Genomic DNA, 21,767 nt, shown 5'->3' with positions numbered 1-21,767 from the left:
GATAAAAGGAAGATTTTCAGTAGATTTCTATTAGTCCAAATGATTTTTTAATTTGTGTAACTTTTATTTTTCATAGCAGCAGAATTAAATTCCCCAGATTTCTTTCTTTACGTTTTTAAAAAATAAAGTTGTTCTCCGTTAATCCTCTATGCAGTACTTATTCAATATTGAACTAATAATATTCCTCGGATAGATGGTCAACGTTTTTTTTATAAAACTATAATTCTAGTAAAATGACCATCCAGCCCCCCTTTTGATATTCAGATCTAGCCCAATTACCATAAATACATATTCCAACTACATCTTACTTGTAACAAATTAGCAATCATGGGAAAAGACCACCTTTCATATCCCGGCATAACCTCACATAGAAGAAACACCAAGCAGTAAGGGCTAATAATTTTTTTTGTAAAACTCCGAAAATAATAATATAATTTATTTAGTCGTGTATTTATGTTCAATAATTATTTTTCTTTGCATATGATTCAATTCTTAAAAGTAACGGTTCCGATACTCGGAATATTATTTCACTGTTATTTATTATTATAATGGCTTCTTTTTACTACAAGTATCCGAGGCTATGAATTTCCTTTGATAATTTTGATAATTCAATTATTATGTGTGAGTAATTTCACTGTTTTATTATTCTAGTCATATGATTATTTACAGTGGGAAAATATCTGGTCATTATCACATAAAACCACCGGTGTAATACCTCCGAATAAATAAATGGCTTCTTGATTCATAACCAAGAGAAAACAGTATGAACTTTGGCGTTTTACAGTTTCAATGCAACACTTTACATATAGAAAGCTTAAGTTGATAATTACAAACCCATCAATGCAACATTGACAAAGGTTAAATTCTTGATATTCGGAAAATATTTCGATTTCTCGGAGTTGGACAAATCATTTTCTTGTTTAATCGTCAAAGAGAGAAGATTTTCTATTAGCGTTTATTCGCCATAGATTTCCTCCTTTTTTTTTATTCCGGGGTAAAAGGAGAAGGATGATTCATTTTTCAGTTAGTCATCAATTATTTTTTCTATGCATTAACCGCTCCCGAAAAAAGAAATCCTTGAACAATTTTACCCACGGAATTTTTATTTTTCATATTTCGCAACTACCACTTTAGTTTTATTTTCTATTTCCATAGTTTGACACAAAACTGGCGATAAGGTCGTCAAGAGAAAACAACCGAATTGAAGACTTACACATTAGAACTGAATCATCCCGGGGATCATAGCGGCAAAGAAGTCCGATGAGTCAACCACTCCTGTCAATTTCCAATTGTTTATCGCGTATTATTTTTTAGACTATTCTATATAACTATCCGACATCATCTAATCAGTCTTAACCTTCTTATTCGCTTCACTGGGATCCTTTTTAGGTGCTTTTCTTTTCTTTACCATTCCCGTCAAATCATTCACCTTAGCATCCTTAGTCTTCTTCTTGACCATCGATGTAAGGTTGTTGATCGCAGTCGCACTACTACTTCCTTCTTGTGGTCCACTAGATGCTTCCGATGTCACTTGACCTAATAATCCTTTAATCATATCAGCCTGAGCTTTCAATTCATCATTACCCAAATCAACATATTTAGCTTCCAATTCCTGAATCATTTCCTCATTGTCCTTTGTACGATCTTCATTAGTTTCATCTTGATTTCTCGCTTTGACGGAGTCAATTGCTAATTTGATTTGTTCTTGTGCCTTGCTTTTCAGTTCAGAGTCATCACCACAAAATTCCAACGCTAAAGCCAATTTATAATGAGATTCTGAAATCAATGAATTACTTGACTTATACAATTCCAATCTAAGATCAAGACATTTCTTTAAATCAATTGCAGCTTGTGGGAAATTTTCAGTTTCTAAAGATACTTCTCCCAAGATATCATATACTTCAGAGAGTTTCTGTAACACAACAACATATTCATTTGTGATAGAAGCATTCTTATCCAAAATATACGGAGGAGTCAAATCACCTTTGTTAAGACCTTCAAGCTTTTCTTCCAATAAATTCCTAGTAAGATCTAAGATCTCCCAAGCAATTTCAAACTCACTTTGTTCCTCCTCATCCTGACCCTCATTCTTGTTATCATCCCCCTTCGTAGTCTCCGGTTCATCATCTTCATCGTCTTCTTCTGCCATTTGCGGACCCTCATCTCCATCTTCCTCCAGACCCTGTTCATCTTCCTCGTTATCTCCTTCAATCGGTTCAGCATCATAGAATTGGAATTGGTCATCCTCATCCTTTTCGGCTTCTCCTTCCTCGTCACCTTCAGCATCACTATCTCCATTTGTCTTACTAGCACTTGCTCCAGCTCCACCAAATACCTCAGATTTGGAAACTGCACTCTGGAAAATAGCTTTTCCATATAGGAACAATAAATCAGCATCTTCGGAACCTTCATGTTCTCCACTGTATTTCTCACAAGCTTCTCCATACTTTTCTGAAGCGAGGTCATAATCTTTCGATGAATAGGCACGGGAACCTTCTGATATTAATTTTGTGATTTCAGGTGAATATGTTACTGTTGTTGAAAAGCTCATCTTTGGGGGGAAATAATTATTTGAGATGTGAGATTTGATTTCAATGCGTAAGGGATCGATTAGTGATGGCTTCTTAAGAAGTCTTTTGATATGCCTTTTCAATTTTGAGAGTCAAAAATGAAACGCGTAAGTTCTTTTTCTCAATTTTGGCAAATTTCGCGATGTTAGAGAAATGTCGCGAAAAACGCCAATGTCGCAAGATTTGAATAAAGTCGTACTAGATCATGATTTTTCGCAAAGATCAAGATTTAAGGTGGCTGTAAAAAATTCTTGAATCCAATGCCTCAATCCCCATTCTTTAGAAAGATGAATGATCAAATCTAAAGCTCAAAAGAAGTCCGATTGGATGTCAAAGACTGACTCGTATCATTATCATTATCTACATTAAGTTACAGCCTTATATCGACCAGTCTACATCATTCTTACGTCACGGGCTGAGCTGCTTCGCCAACTTGATTTAGTTTTCGTTTGAGTCATTTTTCAATGAAAAAGAAATAACATTAAAAGGCGTTCAGCATTTCAATGAAATTGAAACATATTGAGATCATCCATATCTAAGAGCATATCTAACTAAGGAACAACCTTCGTGAACCTTGAACTTTGTAAATTGGAAAGTCGAATTCCGAACATTGACACGTGATACATTTTGAATTTCCGGTTCAACATTTAAACTTGAAAAAAAAAAAAATCAACAAAAGAAAAACACTAAGAAAAAAGGGCCAGCCGTGATTTTAATACGGGATAAGCTAAAACAAAACATAGTATGACAGAAAAAAATTGAATCACAACAAAAAGTCAGTTATAATTTTTACATTCATTTCGATAAAGGGATTCAAACAATCCAAATATTTATAACGTATAGAACGTGTCCGATCCTTTTTCCTGCAAGAGACCATTAGAGTCATTTTTTGATTTAAGCAGCACACGCTATTTAACTTAATAGAGATTTTGAGTTGTACAATCTAATTTCAAATCAGTTTTACTTCAACCCGAATTTTATTACATAACCTCACACAAATCATTCATTTATAAAAGCATGTCGTCATTTTCCCAAAGCCTGAGTAGGAAGTCACTAAGAAGGAAACCACCACCAATGGACACAACACCATTTCCAATAGAAGATCCAATTTCCCCTCAAATACCCAAGGTAACAACAACTTTCACATCATTTGAAAACGATCAATATATTCCTACAACCCCTCCACGACCTAAGGTGAAGCCTCATGATTTTCACACTTTTGAAATTAGATCAAGTCCTCCTAGGCCGTTTCCAAGTGAACAATTTATAGATAATACATACGATGATTCGTTTTCGTCAGTTGATTCGCCAAAGCCTAAGGGTCCTCGTGAAATTTGGGAATATGACCCTATCGCTGCCACGCCGGTGAACTATTCAGATCCCAATAAAGAAAGAACCCCAATTACTATAGACAGAGTTAAATCAAAACAAAGGGGATATCAGGAGCTATCTAGATCGAAATCAACACCTTCTGTAAAACCTCCATATCCCATTGAAGAAACACCTCCATATCCCATTGAAGAAAGACCTCCATATCCCATTGAGGAAAACATTGATGAATTGTTAGATCCCAATGATTTTGAATTTGGAGTTGATACATCAACACAAGGAAGGACCAATAGAATTATTCACGAATCATTAAACGATGCATCCCCAAGAATAAATGAAGTCCCCTCACTACCGTCAAGACAACTGCTATCTATCGCTCCTGTGACAGGATATTCACGTTCTTCAAGTGTATCACCAAGTCGACATGGAACCGGTACTTCTAGAATGTCGTTCAGTATATCGGATCCTTCGTATATAACACCACCTGCTACTGATGTATACTCACATTCACCTCTACAGGATAACTCATATAGTCGATCACCATCTCCCAGGCGAGGGCATTTTGGAGGCAGATCACCATCCTTACAAGATTATTCTTTAATGATTGATAATTTCGACGAAGGTTATAACGAATTTAATCTTTCAGAAGGGCCCAGTTCGAGATGGAATAGTGTCCATTCTCGAGAGTCTTACTTTGCAGTGACTGATAATCCTTTCATAGATGAAGATGAAGAATTTCATGAATTTGAATCCCCCATCTCAGAAGAAGATTTTGATTATTCAATATTACCAGACTTACCTTCACCGAAAGGGCTGGTGGTTACAACATTACCCATACCAACTTTATCTATAAATCGGAAACATGAAGAATTGCCTCCATTACCATTGGATTTACCCCAATTGCCATTCAATGCTTCAACATTATTATCTCAACATTTTCAAACTTGTCAGAAAGTATGGTCTGTTTCTGAAATCTTCCAATGGTGTTTGAGATTGCAGATATGGTCACACGATCTGTTTATATCTAAGCGGGAATTAAAGAAGGCATTAGTTAGATTGATGGCTTTCCATAGAAGTGACACTACATTGGATATAATTACAAGCAATGCTTCCGTCGTCATTAATAATTTTATTGAAACCGGTGCTGTGGTAGTTGATGAAAATGAGAAAACCATTGGTGATAAAGCTGGTATAACTTTGGATTCAAGGGTTTATGTTAGTGGTGTTTTGCCTAATTTGACCAGATGCTATTTTAATTTCCGTCATCGTAAAACGGGAGATTTACCATTGACATGTTATTCTTCCTCATGTAATGTGAACCGAATTATGAATTATGAAGCCAAGATGAAGAATACCAACATTAAAGAAATTGTCTTGGGAAGAGATTGGTCTACTCATTGGCATTTAACCGCGGAAGATTTAAGTCAGATTGAGCAAGGGTTGAAAAAGCATCAATCGTATGTTTTTGATTTATTAAGATATGAACAAACATTTCTCCAAAGAGCCCGATGTTTGGTTGAAGTAGTTGCACCTAAATTCATAAAAGCGGTTAAGGATTTTCTGAACCTGGATCCCAATACTATAACTAAATTACAAGATGGATTAATCGATGCTGGAAATAAAATTATCCAGTTCGATCAAGAGCATGTATTTGAACCATTGTTGAGGATTCTCATCGCCGAAGGGAAATTTATTAAGAGCATTGCCGAAATATGTAACATTTTCCATGATTGGGCGATAGAGATTAAACAATATTTATTGAGATATATGAGTTGTATGCCTATAATTGAAGAATTGTTAAGGAATCCACAGTTGAAATCTTATGCTGATTCAAATATTGGAAGTATCAGACTTCTTAAAGAATTGGAAGTTAACGTTGACATTTTACTTTTAAGTACGCTTAACTCTAGATATCAACAACTCCCGTTACAATTGGCGGATGCGACTAAGAAGTTTGATGATCATGATGAGGAATTTCAAGCTTCAAAACGAGCCCAGTCAGCTATTAAGGCGCTTGGGAAGAAGATTAATGAACAAAAAAAGTTAGCGGACAATCTGCACGTTTTAAGAACGATTAGAAATCAATTAGTATGGAAACCAAATTTGCAACAAACTAATTTAAATTTAAACTCGACGAATAGAAAATTTGTCTGCCGTGGGGATTTGACGAGAAGAGGAGAAATGAAAATCACATCATGGATCAATCATATTATTTTACTTGATAATTACATGATTATTACCGAGAGAGCTAAAAACCCCAAACAGAGGGGATATTGTTATAAGATTATTGAAGATCCAATTCCAATTGAATTTTTAATTGCCGAAGAAAAAAACACCGCAACGCCACATTCAGCAAATTCAATCCCAAGACCACCATTAAAAACCAATGTCTCTTCACCATCATTGGTTCCAAATGCATTATTGGATGTTAGTGATGATGAACCAAACGTTTTTGCACTTAAGGTCAGATATGCCGGAAGGACAAAGCATACATTCACATTTTCATGTAGGAGTGAAAAAGAAAGAAGCGAGTGGATAAAATATTTTTCAGAGACCAAAACTGCATTGGCCAACCGATTAAAAAGCTCCGAACCTTATGAGGTTAAGTTGGTTTCAAATACATGCTTTGCATACGACCTTGCTAATAAAGTGGTTAAGTTACCCATTTGTCCACCTGGTGATCCAATATATGATGTTTGTCAAGAATCATTGGAAAAATTGAATCAGTTGGGGTATAAGTCAGATTTATATAATTTCAGTAACTCCAGAAATCATCTTGTATACAGCAAGGTGCAATGCATGTATGGATTTGAATACAAGGGACATACGTATAATATTGTTGGTTTGATGACTGGATTATATTGCTGTGAAGCCAAAGGAAGATGGAAGAAGATTCTTAATGGAACTGATTTCACTAAAATCCATGTGGATACAACCAGTGGAATTGTGATTGTTTTAGCAGATAAATATTTGAGGTATTATTTATTGCCTCAATTCCTTGGTGTATATGCCGAAAAAAAGTCCGAGCTTACAAGCATCCCGGTCTCAAAGGAGCCAGTCTTATTCTTCGCCGTTGGCCATCATAAGAATATGACTATGTTGTTTTATGCCAAAAAGAAGAATAATGGAACGACTCATTTTAAAGTTCTCGCTCCAGAAAGTGATGGGAATGGTGTTTTCAGTAGGTTTAAAGAAGAAAGGAAGTTCTATATCCAAGCTGAATGTTATGGGGTTTCTATTTTCAATTCGTCCTTTGCCGTGCATACTAATAAAGGTTTTGAAATTTTGGATTTAGATAAATTAAGACCGCGAACTGTACCAGACTTGCCATTCGCTGAAACTGACACTAAGAAAAAAGTTGATCAATATGCCAGAAAATCGGTTACCTCTGCTAGTGCAGGAGTTGATGTCATTAGAAAACTTGTGTCTGGGTCTGGCATGAAACCATTAGGGATGTTTAAATTGAATAATAATAGTGAATTTTTATTGGCGTATAATGAATTTGCAATTTTTATAAATAAGCATGGTAAGTTGTCTAGGTTTTCCATACTTGGATTTAAATTTAAGGCTAAAGCAATCCAATTTGTTAATAATTATTTATTCATCATTTGTGATGAAGTGATTGAAATTTGGTCAATTAGTGATTTCGTGAAAGGTACGAATAAATTAATGCAGGTCATTACTGGAAAAGATATTAGATCAATTTGTGATGAAGATATTGCTATTTCGATGGCCAATCCAAAGGTACCTGGATTACAATTGGTGTTTCAATTGGTATCAAAGGCAAACTTTTAAGACGACTATAGTTTGATAGACTTTGTATTAGTGTAGATTTATTTATTTAGTTACGATTTTAATGAGATAGTTGGTTTTTATGAACAATAACTTGTAGAGGATCACAACCGAATGAGTGGCATGATTCGAGATAGAGATTTCGATTCTACCCAGAATATTCGTGCTTCACAAGCGTAGCAAGTTACGTAGACAATAGGGCTTGTTATGGAGGCAACGGAATTGGTAATCGGGGACTGACTCATGCATGTGGGGCAAAGGTACCAAGTGTTTTTATTGACTCAGCGACCCATTTAGCACTCTAGTTGTAAAATTAGTCTCAATGGAATCTAGGTCATTGTAGAGTGATTTTATATGGCACTAGATATGTGCAATATTTTTTTTTTTTCAAATTATGAAACCAAAATAAATGTGATTAACGAGATTCCTTAGTAAAAGAAGAATTCTATCAAAAAGAATTGGGTTAGATGGGTAATCTTGGGCTGTAAGGCATAATTCTGTGTGCCGTGTTTTGTCAGCTAAGAAATTAAGTGATGTTTTTAGTGGTGTGGATGAGTGTATCTCCGCGAATACCCATTTGGGTGCAAAAAATATTTTTTTAATTAGTTTTTGGGGCTGAGAGATTATCATTTGATAAATAAAAAAATAATTTCTTCGTAGTAGAAACTCCCCACATAATACAAAAGAAAAGAGGATTTGAGCCCACTAAAGATAGGAAGGTCACAGCCGCGAATTTGTTTAGATCTAGATCAGAATGACCTGTGTGTCCTGTGTTTTCGAAGAGAACCTGTTTTCAGTTTTCCAAAAATAGGTACTAAAAATTCAATATAAAGGTGTTAGCTTGCCTTGTATAAAATCATCCCATCCTTGTTTCAAGAGGGTTGCATATTTAAACATCCTTTTAGAACTCATCAGCCATGACTAAAATTTTAAGATTTCCTTATCAAGAAGCTAAGCCAATGGCTTCCAAGAATCAAGACGAAAGTCCTTCAGGAAAGGTTCTGTTTAGTGAGTTCTATAACCCTGAAGAAGAATACCATCCCTTACAAAGAATCCCAACTCCATATCCTACAGATGGCCCTAGGAATGATATCAACATTGCATCAGAGTTAAATAATCTGGAAGAAGAATTTCCTTCAATTAGTAGTAAACCAGTACCAAAAGCTGCATTTGCTCACATATATGCAGAGGATCATTCACGAGAACTGTCAACGAGGAATTCTGGACCAAGAAGGTCTACTAGCGACTTTAAAACAGGTCTCAAAAGAAGTGGTTCCCAAACATCACTCCATTCAATTAGAAGAGCTGGCACTCCCATCCCCAAAACTAAAAACAGTGCAGATTCCAAAGCCAAGCAGGAACAACAATCTCAAGCTCAATGGGACTCAACTGATGTTCTCTATGACGTTTCAAAAGCATTGATCACTTGTATATTCTACATCCTATCCCAAATACCCTATAAGGAAATAGAATACCTTTTGAATTATATAATACCCTCGTCAATAGTCAATATCCCATATGACAAAGCCATACCTGGGACTTTCATAGATGAAGGTCGTACCGAAATACTAATCCAAGAGTTAATGAAAAGTCAAGCACGATTCGCTACCAATATGAAGGCAGGTTCAGAAAGTATTTGGAAATTATTTGGAGCAGTATTGGAGAATTTCCCATATAAGGAATTACACAAACTCAGGAGAAAAGAATTAGAAGATACGTTTTGGAACCTTTGTGAATGTTTTCATTATGTTGAGTCTACACTATTTGAAGATTGCGAAACTTTTGATGCGTGTGAGATTTCGTTTGTCTATTTGAGGTGGGCAAAGGGGATATCTTCCTGTTATGATGTACTTGTTCGGAATGTTCCTGAGTTTGCTAAGTTGTACGATATGCCTAAAGGAGGTCTCAAGAATAAGAGAACTGATAGTTATTATTCCCTTAAGGCATTCTTAGAGATGATAATAGCTTATCCTTCACAGATCCGTAATCATCTTATTGCTATCCGTGATTCAATTGATGAGACATATGTACCTGCTGAGTTACCATTGGCGATTATTGAAGTTGGAAAATTGGTCAAGACTTGTTCTAAGGTTGATTATTTCGTATCGGGAGATCCATCAGTGCTTGTATTTGATTGGCAAAGTATTTCAACATATACCAGTGCGCTGAATTATCAAGAGAGCCCTCAATCAACATTCAGAAGACGAAGTTCATTTTCATCTATTAATTCAGCCGTGCTGATTCCTAGTGTCATGTCCGTCGAAACCGATGTTTCAGATTTCACAACTACCCCACTGAGAAGTTCCTTACACAGGGGCCGCAGTAGATCAATTTCATCGTTTACTTCAGATAGAGTGTTAGGAACATCCAATCCATACTCCTATAAACCAAGTGCCGAAGAATATTTACAACTGAGAGATAGCTTTAAACTTACCCGTAAAGGTAGTCATACGTATTCAATTTCATCATCTAGGGGACAACCACAACTGAGACGGAGTAGTCTTCGATCCACAAGGTCAAGAAGTTCAAGTCGGTATCCCGATGATAGTTATGATGAACTACATTATGATAATCAGAATTCACTTTCTTCAATGTTGGATAGGAATACTAGAAAGGCATCCCAGGGTACTACCTATACTCAACATACTTTGATTGGGGAGCCTTATTCTGTGAATGAGTTGTGGAATTGTCAACCAGAGTCATATTGGAATTTTGACGCTGGAAATAAAGGTACAACTACAAATCCTCAACAATCTAATATAGTAGTGAACGGAGTCTCATGTTCTTGTACAATTTGGGGAGAGTTTGAAGGGATTAGGAAAAGATATGCAATTGTGGCTAATTGGAATGCAGTTTATGTTTCTGGAGATCGGGAGATGTGGCGCAAAATACTTCATTTCAATGCTACAACTGTTCAAATGAAGCTCTTGGGGAATATTTTGGTACTTCAGACAGATAAAAATTTAACTTTGTATTCAGTTCAACAATTAATTGATAGATATCATGGAGTTCCCAAAATCAATGCCTGTCATATTTCTAAAAAAGCCGGATTCTTTTCTACTGGGGTATTCAATGGGAAACAAGTTGTTATATTTGGAAAGAAGAAGTTTTCATTTAAGGGGTCGAATGGTACGAAATTCCGAGTTTTACATCCTATTTATTCCCAAGAGAAGAGATCTTGGGATGTTAGAAGATTGCAAGAATTCTCGATGCCTACTGAATGTTGTGGTATTCATAGCTGGCAAGATGATTATACTGTATACACCAAACATCAATTCTATAATCATGGAAAAGTTTTCAATTTTTATCCTATACAAATTCCATATAAACCAGATAGTGTAAATCTTAAGATTCTGGAGCATAAGGCAAAACCACTTGGTGATTTCAAATTACATAACAAGAACAACGAATATTTGTTTGTGTATGATTCATATGCTGTTTTTGTACATGATAGAAGCAAGATTTGCAGTGATAAATATATCCCTTTCGAATCAAAACTTAAGAGTGTAATTCAAAGAGATGGATTCTTTTTGTTTATTTCAACAGATAAGATTGATGTTGGTATTGTTAGTTCTAGTAGTAGGCAGACATTTAAAAAGGTTCAAGTGATTGAGAAAAGGTATATTACGGTACTAGATGAAGAACAATTGATATTTAGAAGCGGTAAAGAAATTTTCCAATTGAAATTAAATTATGATAAATCTTATGTATAGTTTAATAGCTTTTGTATATAGTTAATTTTTAATAAACAAATGAAGCATTTACCGTTTATTCTTTTCAGTTTGTAGAACCATTTATAGTTGGATAAACAACTGATTGGCCCTGAGAAATCTACGATAAGCGGCAAATGATGACTGCAAGTGGGCAAAGTAAAAAATATTTTTTAACAAATTTCAAAGGAAATTATTTTTTGCAGCCAGACGGCTAAACACTGATGAATTTAAATTATATGATTATTCATCGTAATCGGAATAAAAATATTTTATTGATCAGCCACCATCTTTTTCAGTCAGAAGATATCTTGTGACCCTTACCCCAGAGTTACTTCCGCTCTTAGTAATCAATTTCATTTTTCAAGTAATTACTTATATCTTCCTTTTTATCTTGGTATAATCTTCTCATCTTTAGTCTATAACTATCAACATGAGCATTCATTCACTGTCAAGTAGTAGTCTTAGTTTAGACAAACCATCTACATCAAGTAGCATGAGTAGTGGTGGACCGGAATCAGAACCAATACTTCCCAAGATGGTTCGTTGGGCATCTCCGCCTGTATCAAGAGTAGTAGTTACACCTACCCTTTACCCAGCACCCAAACAAGGTAATGGCAATACCCGGGATTTATATAGAAAGTTAAGAGAAGACTATATTTTAGAAGGTCGTAGAGGGATGAAGAAAACCATCGGTAGGAAGAAACCTAAAGTTATCGAAGAAGCAGAAATTAAACAAGAAGCATTACATACGCCTGCCCTTTCACAATTTATTAATTTTCTACAGGTTGTCTTCTACTATTTATTTCAATTGACAAGGCTGATTAATATTAAAGCCGTGGTAGAAATCTTTACACTTCCAGTTCTTCCTAAAGGGCCATTTGCAATTCCCGGAACCTACCTCGAAGAAGAGAAAATCGACACTGGTAGGCAACAACTGATAATACGAAGCTTCATCCGCATTCAACAAAACTATATTTCAACCATCAGAATCTATGGAGAGATGGTAACCTTGAATTTTTCGTCAATGATAGGAAAATATCCTCAAGAGAAACAATTGGAGTTGAAAGCAACGGAGGTTGAGGATAGGTTTTCACATCTTTGGAATCTTGTGATATCAATTGAATCCTCAGTACTTGACAAATATAATCAGGAGGATTTTGAAGAGTTTTGCAATATGATGAATTATTGGACAACAGATGTGCGCGATATTTATATGTATTTAAATGGATGTCAGGCCATCTTCAACGATTTTTATCTTGAATTATCCCAACAACCTGGAATTGATTTCTTGGTACTTGAAATCTTTCGATACGAATTGATGCAGATTAAAGAACATCCTTCCCAAGTGCAAGCCATGTTGGAAAAGTTGCAAACCACTTTTAAAAATCCATCTGAGTTATGGAAACAAATATCAACACAATCAAATGTGATCTTGGAACTTTCGTCTCAGTTTCATATGGATCAACTGGTTCTTACCTCCGTCGTGGAAGAATTGATATCTGAAGAAAATCAAATCTCTGACGAGACCCAACGAAAGTGGTCGGCTACCAATACCTTAAGACCCAGTACAGGTGCATTTTGTCATTCGCCAGATTCGAAAAGAACTACATCTTCTTCCAAGAACCCCCCCTCAGATTATTATCGTACTTGGCCAACAACTTCAGGAGAGCCTTTCCTGATAGAAACTGTTTGGCAATCAGATATCAAGGATCCATGGATATTTCACAAGAATCAAAATACATTTGACGAATCGAATCCATGGGATCATGGTAGCTTTCCGATTTCGGTAGAGAGTAGTTGTTTCGTGACTATGGATGATGAATCAAGATATGTGCTTGCAGGTCTGAAGTCGGGTATATTTATGACAGTTGAAGGTGGCTATTGGAAGAATATGATTCCATTCAAAGCAATGACAGTAGAATTACTTACGTTTGAAGATATATTAGTTGTTAGAAGAGATAAAATTATTGACCTATATTCAATCCAAAAATTGATCAATAATTATGAAAACAACCAAACTACTACAGGTCAACATATGCGCTTAACTAAGAAAGCTCAATTTATGTCAATAGGATATTTAAATGATTTTCAATTTATAGCATACGGTAAAAAGAAATTCTCCAAATCTGCATTATCTCAAGGTTATCAATTCTGTACTGCCACTGCATTCAGTTCTCAAAATGGCGGAATTACATTAGTCGAATGTCCTGAATATTTTGTTGCTAAGCAATGTAATGGGGTTCAATATTTGAACGATCTATTTATTGTGAATACAACCTATGATTTCCTAGCACTTAGACTTGAAAATTTTGCCGCTTTAGAAATCCCTCTACTTAAAGGAGCACCCGCATTTTGGAATCCATTAAGATCTACTTCCAAGCCAATTGGGGTATTCACCTTACCGAATAAGGAAAATGAATATATGTTTGTCTATGAATTATTTGCTGTGTTTGTGAATGCAGCTATGCAATTCAATAGTGATAAATATGTTACTTTCCCTAATAACTTGAAAAGCATTTTTGAGAAGGATGGATATTTCTTTTGTGTTTATGAGAGGAAGATGGAGATTTGTAAGATTGATCCATATTGCAAACTGGTTCTAATTGTCAAGCAGGTCGTTAATGATCCAAATCTTGTTGTTCTTGATAAAGAGAATTTGATATTTAGAAAGAGGCAAACGGAAATTTTCCAAATGAAGTTGAAAGAATAGGAAGATGTCACGAAGTGAGGTAAGCTATTCAGATTGGAGTTTATTAATTTGATTTGTTTATTTGCATATTTATTTAAACCATAATTATTATAAATTAGTTATACAGATTTTTATAGACCTAACTTAATTTAATTGTACGTAATTTTTTTTGCAGCAATTCTTCACTCTGTACCATAACTTCTCTACTCGGTAGGAACATGGATTTCAACTGGGCTCCACTGAAGTTGTCCAATAGCTTCTACGATAATGCCAGAACTTTATTTTTGGACAAACCACTCTTGATTAATTATGTACCTGGCCAAATTTGCAACTATTGATTATACTCCACAGCATGAGAAAAGAGCGGATTTATTAATGAACAATAATTTTCCACGTTTAAATTCGGTTGCAATCCCGCGCGGGTCGGCAAACCAAAAGTCTAATTTTCGGTGCAAAGAAAAGGATCTAAGGACAGTTCAGTACTTGATAGTTCCATTATGCTGAAACAATGGTCATAGGGACTACTAAATCTCAAGTTATGTCCGGATTTTCTATTCTCCATTTGTTCAACAAATTGACAGATTATCAGTGGAAAAATTAATCTCCGTTCAGTAAATCAAATTTCTTATTCCGAGGAACAACTCTTTTTTCTGAAGGTGGGGGAGCCGCTACCCCATACAATTGTTGAAAAAAAATCTTATAAATATTAAACCCTTGACTTCTTCTTTTGTGATTCTTGGTTTATTCATCTAAGTAAGAAAGTAAGAAAGTAAAGAATAGAATGGTTGATTTTAACGTTAATGGAAAGATTGCAGTTGTCACTGGTGGTACTCGTGGTTTAGGTTATTATTGTGCTGAAGCATTTGTATTAAATGGTGCATCCACAGTTATTATAACTTCAAGAAAGGCAAAAGCATGTGAAGAATCAAAGAAAAGTTTAGAAAAGACTGCCAGAGAAAATGGTAAGAATTGTAAAATCATTTCCATTCCAGCTGATCTTGCCGTTGAAGCACAATGTAAGAAATTCTATGAAGATGTTGCTAAACAAGTAAATAAAGTTGATATCTTAGTTGCCAATGCTGGTGCTTCTTGGGGTGCTCCATTGGAAGATCATACAATTGAAGCTATTAATAAAATCATCAATTTAAATTTAGTTGCTGTTTTCCATACTATTAAATTATTCACTCCATTATTAGAAAAAGCAGCTAGTTTAGAAGATCCTTCTAGAATTGTCATTATGTCTTCTGTCATCAGTTTCCAAACCAATGATCGTGTTGGTACTTATGGTTATACAGCTTCAAAAGCAGGTGTTACCCACTTGGGTAAGAACTTGGCAGTACAATTTGGAGATAGAAATATTACCGTTAATTCATTAGCTCCTGGTTTCTTCCCATCTAAAATGTCTAATGGTTTATTGGAAGTTGTTGGAGATGCCATGGTTGCCCATAATCCAAGACATAGATTGGGTGTTAAGGAAGATCTTCAATCTGCTGTTCTTTATTTATGTTCTAAACAAGCTAATTATATCAATGGTATTGTCTTACCAATTGATGGAGGAGCTCATTTAAATCCAATCTCTTCTAAATTTTAAGATAGTTATTTAAATATACATTTTCATTTATTTTGGGTATCGATTAAGTATTGTAGCAAAGTAAATTTTTCAAATTGCGCATTTTTTCAAGGACCCTTTTGCACCTTCTTTTTCTTTGAAGATTATTGAACACCACACTAACAATGACTCATGTAACTATAGTAACAGGTGCTTCCAGAGGTATGTACAGCTATCCAAAGAACCGGTCACTCTGAGCTAGCATACTAACAAAATTTGTAGGACTCGGTAAAGCAATTGTTGAAGTTCTCCTAAATAAAAACTCAACAACTAAAGTTATAGCAATCGCGAGATCTCAACAACCATTAGAATCTTTAATTCAGAAATACGGAAATGATAGAGTAGGTATCGTTGTTGGAGACCTTACTGATTCAAACACTTCGATTAAAGCAGTCGAATTAGCGGAATCAAAATTTGGTCAACTTAATTCAATCATTGCCAATGCAGGAGCATTAGAACCAGTAGGATCAATTGAAAAACATAATATTAAAGAATGGAAAAGATTATTTGATATTAACTTCTTTTCTGTCGTGGAATTGATTCAAATTGCATTACCTGCCTTGAAAAAGACTAAGGGGAATGTGATTGCTGTTTCTTCTGGTGCTTCGACCAAGCCATATAGTGGATGGTATGCTTATGGAAGTTCAAAAGCAAGTTTGAATCATTTGATTATGTCTTTAGCTTCTGAGGAACCTGACATTCAAGCGATTTCTATTGCTCCGGGTGTTGTTGATACTGAAATGCAACAGGATATCAGAAATAAGTTTGGGAGAGATATGAGTAAAGAGGGTTCACAAAGATTTATTGATTTACATGAAAATAAACAACTATCACCTCCAGAAGTTCCAGCTAGAGTATATGCCAACTTAGCATTGAATGGATGGTCAAAAGAACTTAATGGTAAATATTTAAGAGTTGACGAAGATGTTCTTAAACTGTACACTACATAAGCAAATATTATAAATACGAAATCACCAGATTGAAAAATCTCGTAAAATTTCGAAGACAAAATTTTTTCCATGATTTTGTAGATCTTTCTTTCATTCACACCACTAGACAACCACCACTAGACAACGGACATGTTCCCTAGACATTCATTACTATTCGCTTCTAGACAAGCGTCTGTGAGATTATCCAGACAAAATATACTAAAGCAAAACTTTATTCGTTTCAAATCATCCAAGCCTGAGGCATCACCAAAATTCAAAGGAGCTTCATCTACACCACCACCTCCTCCACCTCCTCCAAAGGGTTCACCTAAATCAAGCATCTATAATAAAATTTATATAGGTGCAGCCGGGTTAGCATTACTTTCCACCATCGTAGTCATAGTGAAGGATCCTAGTCGTCCCCCAACCGCTGCCGTTGAGCCGGTTACCAAAACCAAAGCAGGGCCAGCGTTTGCTGAAGGAGATATCTCAGTTGTTTTCGTATTGGGAGGTCCTGGATCTGGGAAAGGTACCCAATGTAATAAATTAGTTGCCGAACAAGGATTTGTCCATTTATCTGCTGGTGATTTATTAAGAGCGGAACAAAATAGAGAAGGATCCAAATATGGAGAATTAATTGCACAATGTATTAAAGAAGGTACTATTGTTCCACAAGAGGTTACTATTGCGTTGTTGGAACAAGCAGTTAAGGAGAATGTAGCTAATGGATCTAAGAAATTTTTGATTGATGGATTTCCAAGAAAAATGGATCAAGCTATTACATTTGAAGAACAAATTGCAAAATCTTCATTTACTTTATTTTTCGAATGTCCTGAAGCAGTGATGTTGGAAAGATTATTGGAAAGAGGAAAGACTAGTGGAAGAACTGATGATAATATTGAAAGTATTAAAAAGAGATTTAGAACTTTTATTGATACTTCAATGCCAGTGGTTGATTATTTTGATAAACAAGGTAAAGTTGTCAAACTTAATTGTGACCAACCTGTTGCAAAGGTCACTACTCAAGTTAAAGACGCTTTGGCTTCTAGAGGTATTTAGAGAGAAACAGTAGATTTAGATATATAATTAATACATAGTTTTCAATAAAGATTTAATATAGGATGTTTTTTTGGTAATTACACGAACTTTTGTATACAACTGTTTAAATTCTCGGAGTTGTTCCTAATGGGGAATTACAAATACTTTTGCCATCTCTTCTTTGAAGTGTCAATTGAAGATAGATAAATATAGAGAATATACTAGGACCATGTCAGTAGTAAATACAGGATTACCTCCAAACTGGACTATTCGTGTTTCTAAAACACATAATAAAGAATATTATTTAAATCAAGCAACAAAAGAATCATCATGGGATCCACCATTTGGTACTGATGAAAATGTTCTAAAAGAATACTTGGCCAAATTTAAGGCTAATGGTAATAAACCGGTTGTAGGACCAAATGGAGAAGTTAGAGTCTCACATTTATTAATTAAAAACAATACATCAAGAAAACCAAAATCATGGAAATCACCCGATGGAATTACATTAAGTAGAGATGAATCAATTGCAATTCTTAAACAACATTTAGCAAGAATTTTAAATGGAGAAATTAAATTAAGTGAATTGGCCCAAACTGAAAGTGATTGTTCATCACATAGTCAAGGTGGTGATTTAGGATATTTTGGTAAAGGAAAGATGCAACCAAAATTTGAAGAAACTGCTTTTGGATTACATCTTGGTGAAATTAGTGATATAATTGAAACTGATAGTGGAGTTCATATTCTTCAAAGAACTGGTTAATTAAGTTTATAGCGCCGTATATATCCACAGTAATAAAAGTAAAATTGTAAACTAGAAAGCTAATTGTTATGTACATTATGCGATACTGGGCATGTTAATAAAGCGATATCACTGGTACTGCCATGTAATACCATGGCACAAAGTTCTACAACGATACGGCAGTAATTATAGACTCTTTTTTTCTTCTCTCTGTGCGTCGGTTCATTCTGATTGCGGTTAATTTTTCAGTTTCCTATTGTTCTCTATTTTTGTTTTCATTCCATGGAACTCGGATTCCTCGAAAATTTTTCAGGGGGGTTAGAGTTTGAAATTTAGAGAGAGAACCACTAACAAATTATACTACTAAGAGTCCGCCCCCTACCATATCAATTGAGACCCCCTTGATCTAGATTCGTGTAGTATATATCATCTATTAAGTATATACCCCAACGATGATACAGTCTAGACTTGTCCAATTGTCTAAACGGACTGAAGTTCGTTGGCTTTCAAGTTTCCTGGCACAATTTTCGCATTCGCACGTCCCGCACCTCCACAAGGCATTAACAATTACAACGACAGCCACCAACAAGAATATAAAAAGATTTCAATTGCCATCATTTCAAAAAAAATCAATTACACCAAATTTCAATAACTCAATTGGTGTTATCAAATCATTCCAACGTTCTTACTGTATGTGTCGTCGTCATAATTCAATTGGATCTGCTCAAGTAGTTCCACAAGATAGAGAAGTTTTACCTACAAATGTTAAACCCCTTCATTATGATTTAACTTTAGAACCAATCTTTGACAATTTCACTTTTAAAGGTGAAGAAACAATTGATTTCCAAGTTAATGAAAGAACTGATTATATCACTTTAAATTGTTTAGATATTGAAATTCAAACTGCTAAAATTGATGATGTTGAAACTAAAGATATCATTTTTGATGATGATAAACAAACTGTTACTTTTAAATTTAAAGATCATTTAGTTGAAGGTGCTATTGCTAAATTATATCTTAAATTCACGGGTGAATTGAATGACAAGATGGCTGGTTTCTATAGATCTTCTTATCAAGAAGATGGAAAGACTAAATATTTAGCTACTACTCAAATGGAACCAACTGATTGTCGTAGAGCTTTCCCATCTTATGATGAACCTTCTGCAAAGGCCAAATTTACCATTTCCCTTATTTCTAATCGTGATTTGGTTTGTTTATCCAATATGGATGAAAACACAACTGAATTAATTGAAGGTAACAAGAAGATTGTTTCTTTCAATACTACTCCATTAATGTCAACTTATCTTGTTGCTTTCATTGTTGGTGATTTGAAATATGTTGAAAGTCATGATTTCCGTGTTCCAATTAAAGTTTATGCTACCCCAGGTTCTGAACATTTAGGTCAATATTCCGCTGATATTGCTGCTAAAACTTTAGCTTTCTTTGAAAAGAAATTCGATATTCCTTATCCATTACCAAAATGTGATATGGTTGCCATTCATGATTTCTCAGCTGGTGCTATGGAAAACTTTGGTTTAATCACCTACAGAACTGTTGATTTATTATTAGATCCAGAAAATACCAACGTTAATACCAAACAAAGAGTTACTGAAGTTGTTATGCACGAATTAGCTCATCAATGGTTTGGTAATTTGGTTACTATGGATTTCTGGGATGGATTATGGTTAAATGAAGGTTTTGCCACTTGGATGTCTTGGTATGCTTGTGATTCCTTATATCCAGATTGGAAAGTTTGGGAATCTTATGTTTCTGATTCCTTACAACATGCTTTAACTTTAGATGCTTTAAGAGCTTCTCATCCAATTGAAGTCCCAGTCAAGAGAGCTGATGAAATTAATCAAATTTTTGATGCTATTTCTTATTCCAAGGGTTCTTCTTTATTAAAGATGATTTCAAGATGGTTGGGCGAAGATACCTTTATTAAAGGTGTTTCTAACTATTTAAAGAAACATAAATGGGGTAACACTCAAACTTCTGATTTATGGGAAGCTTTAGCTGAAGCTAGTGGTAAAGATGTGGTTAAGGTTATGGACATTTGGACCAAGAATATTGGTTTCCCAGTAGTTAGAGTTGAAGAAGTTGCTACTAATGAAATTAAAGTCACTCAAAATCGTTTCTTAGCTACCGGTGATGTTAAGCCAGAAGAAGATGGTGTCTTATATCCAGTCTTTTTGGGTTTAAAGACCAGTCACGGATTAAATGAATCATTAGTTTTGAATGGTAGATCTGCCAATTTCAAACTCCCAACTAATGATGACTTCTTTAAGATCAACGGTGATCAAGCTGGTATTTACCGTACTGCCTATGAATCTTCTCGTTGGACTAAATTAGGTAAAGCTGGTGTTGAAGGAAAACTTTCTGTTGAAGATCGTGTTGGTTTAGTTGCCGATGCTGGTTCTTTAGCATCTTCTGGATTTATTGAAACTTCAAGTTTATTGGATTTAGTTAAATCTTGGTCCAAGGAATCAAATTATGTCGTTTGGGATGAAATCTTAACTAGAATCGGATCCATTAAAGCTGCATTCATGTTTGAAGATGAAGCCACTAAGGAAGCATTAAAAGCATTCACAAGAGATTTAATTGGTGAAAAATTGAATCAAATCGGTTGGGAATTTTCTGAAAATGATTCATTTGCCGATCAACAATTGAAATCTTCCTTATTTGCATCTGCTGTAAATGCTGAAGAACCAAATACTGTTGCATTTGCCAAGAAGGCATTTGCAGCATTTGTTGCTGGTGATAAAAAGGCTATTCATCCAAATTTAAGAGCTTCTATCTTTAATGTCGTTGCCAAGAGTGGTGATGAACAAACTTTTGATCAATTGTATAATATTTACAGAAACCCACAATCTATTGAAGAAAAGATTGCTGCATTAAGATCTTTTGGTAGATTCGAAAATGAAGCCGTGTTGGATAAAGTAACTGCATTATTATTACAAACCGATATTGTCAAACAACAAGATATCTATATTCCAATGCAAGGTTTAAGAGCTCACAAGGTTGGTATTCTCAAATTATGGGATTGGTTAACTGTTCATTGGGATAAGGTTTATGAATTATTACCACCTGGTTTATCTATGTTAGGTTCGGTTGTCACTTTGGCTACTTCTGGTTTCACTAGACCTGAACAAAGAGATGAAGTTGAAAAATTCTTTAGTACTAAGAATACTAAGGGTTATGATCAAGGTTTGGCTCAATCTTTGGATATCATTGCTTCTAAGGGTAAATGGGCTTCTCGTGATGCTGAAACCATTTCCAAGTGGCTTGCTGCTAATGGTTACACCAAATAAATAAATAAATTTATGTAAATTTACATTCTAAATTAAAATAGTCTA

General features: G+C 34.9%; 9 protein-coding genes across 9 annotated transcripts; 8 read left to right on the top strand and 1 right to left on the bottom strand. All coding sequences in view use genetic code 12, as the record gives it.

The window, feature by feature from the left end:
• Nucleotides 1-1,342: 1,342 nt before the first annotated feature.
• J8A68_005738 (uncharacterized protein) lies at nt 1,343-2,551 on the bottom strand (the record flags this gene model as incomplete). Its single annotated transcript, XM_049409836.1, has 1 exon — nt 1,343-2,551. The coding sequence occupies one exon, from the start codon at nt 2,549-2,551 to the stop codon at nt 1,343-1,345; it is 1,209 nt and encodes a 402-aa protein (XP_049261009.1).
• A 1,093-nt stretch (nt 2,552-3,644) lies between these two features.
• On the top strand, nt 3,645-7,694 carry J8A68_005737 (uncharacterized protein; the record flags this gene model as incomplete). Its single annotated transcript, XM_049409835.1, has 1 exon — nt 3,645-7,694. One exon carries the CDS (start codon nt 3,645-3,647, stop codon nt 7,692-7,694), a length of 4,050 nt encoding a protein of 1,349 aa, XP_049261008.1.
• A 914-nt stretch (nt 7,695-8,608) lies between these two features.
• On the top strand, nt 8,609-11,404 carry J8A68_005736 (uncharacterized protein; the record flags this gene model as incomplete). The annotated part of the gene is made up of 1 exon (XM_049409834.1): nt 8,609-11,404. One exon carries the CDS (start codon nt 8,609-8,611, stop codon nt 11,402-11,404), a length of 2,796 nt encoding a protein of 931 aa, XP_049261007.1.
• A 430-nt stretch (nt 11,405-11,834) lies between these two features.
• J8A68_005735 (TUS1) lies at nt 11,835-14,114 on the top strand (the record flags this gene model as incomplete). Its single annotated transcript, XM_049409833.1, has 1 exon — nt 11,835-14,114. The coding sequence occupies one exon, from the start codon at nt 11,835-11,837 to the stop codon at nt 14,112-14,114; it is 2,280 nt and encodes a 759-aa protein (XP_049261006.1).
• A 760-nt stretch (nt 14,115-14,874) lies between these two features.
• J8A68_005734 (uncharacterized protein) lies at nt 14,875-15,684 on the top strand (the record flags this gene model as incomplete). The annotated part of the gene is made up of 1 exon (XM_049409832.1): nt 14,875-15,684. The coding sequence occupies one exon, from the start codon at nt 14,875-14,877 to the stop codon at nt 15,682-15,684; it is 810 nt and encodes a 269-aa protein (XP_049261005.1).
• Nucleotides 15,685-15,827: 143 nt separating this feature from the next.
• J8A68_005733 (sepiapterin reductase family protein) lies at nt 15,828-16,652 on the top strand (the record flags this gene model as incomplete). Its single annotated transcript, XM_049409831.1, has 2 exons — nt 15,828-15,864; nt 15,937-16,652. 2 exons carry the CDS (start codon nt 15,828-15,830, stop codon nt 16,650-16,652), a joined length of 753 nt encoding a protein of 250 aa, XP_049261004.1.
• Nucleotides 16,653-16,781: 129 nt separating this feature from the next.
• On the top strand, nt 16,782-17,690 carry URA6 (bifunctional uridylate/adenylate kinase; the record flags this gene model as incomplete). The annotated part of the gene is made up of 1 exon (XM_049409830.1): nt 16,782-17,690. One exon carries the CDS (start codon nt 16,782-16,784, stop codon nt 17,688-17,690), a length of 909 nt encoding a protein of 302 aa, XP_049261003.1.
• Nucleotides 17,691-17,898: 208 nt separating this feature from the next.
• ESS1 (peptidylprolyl isomerase) lies at nt 17,899-18,432 on the top strand (the record flags this gene model as incomplete). The annotated part of the gene is made up of 1 exon (XM_049409829.1): nt 17,899-18,432. One exon carries the CDS (start codon nt 17,899-17,901, stop codon nt 18,430-18,432), a length of 534 nt encoding a protein of 177 aa, XP_049261002.1.
• Nucleotides 18,433-18,863: 431 nt separating this feature from the next.
• Nucleotides 18,864-21,722, top strand: APE2 (metallo-aminopeptidase; the record flags this gene model as incomplete). Its single annotated transcript, XM_049409827.1, has 1 exon — nt 18,864-21,722. One exon carries the CDS (start codon nt 18,864-18,866, stop codon nt 21,720-21,722), a length of 2,859 nt encoding a protein of 952 aa, XP_049261001.1.
• Between the last annotated feature and the right edge of the window lie 45 nt (nt 21,723-21,767).

This window comes from Hemisphaericaspora subhashii (genome assembly GCF_019202705.1).
Source record: "Hemisphaericaspora subhashii strain CBS 10753 chromosome Unknown scaffold14, whole genome shotgun sequence".
NCBI lineage: Eukaryota > Fungi > Ascomycota > Pichiomycetes > Serinales > Debaryomycetaceae > Hemisphaericaspora > Hemisphaericaspora subhashii.
This window is presented reverse-complemented; position numbering and strand designations above follow the sequence as displayed.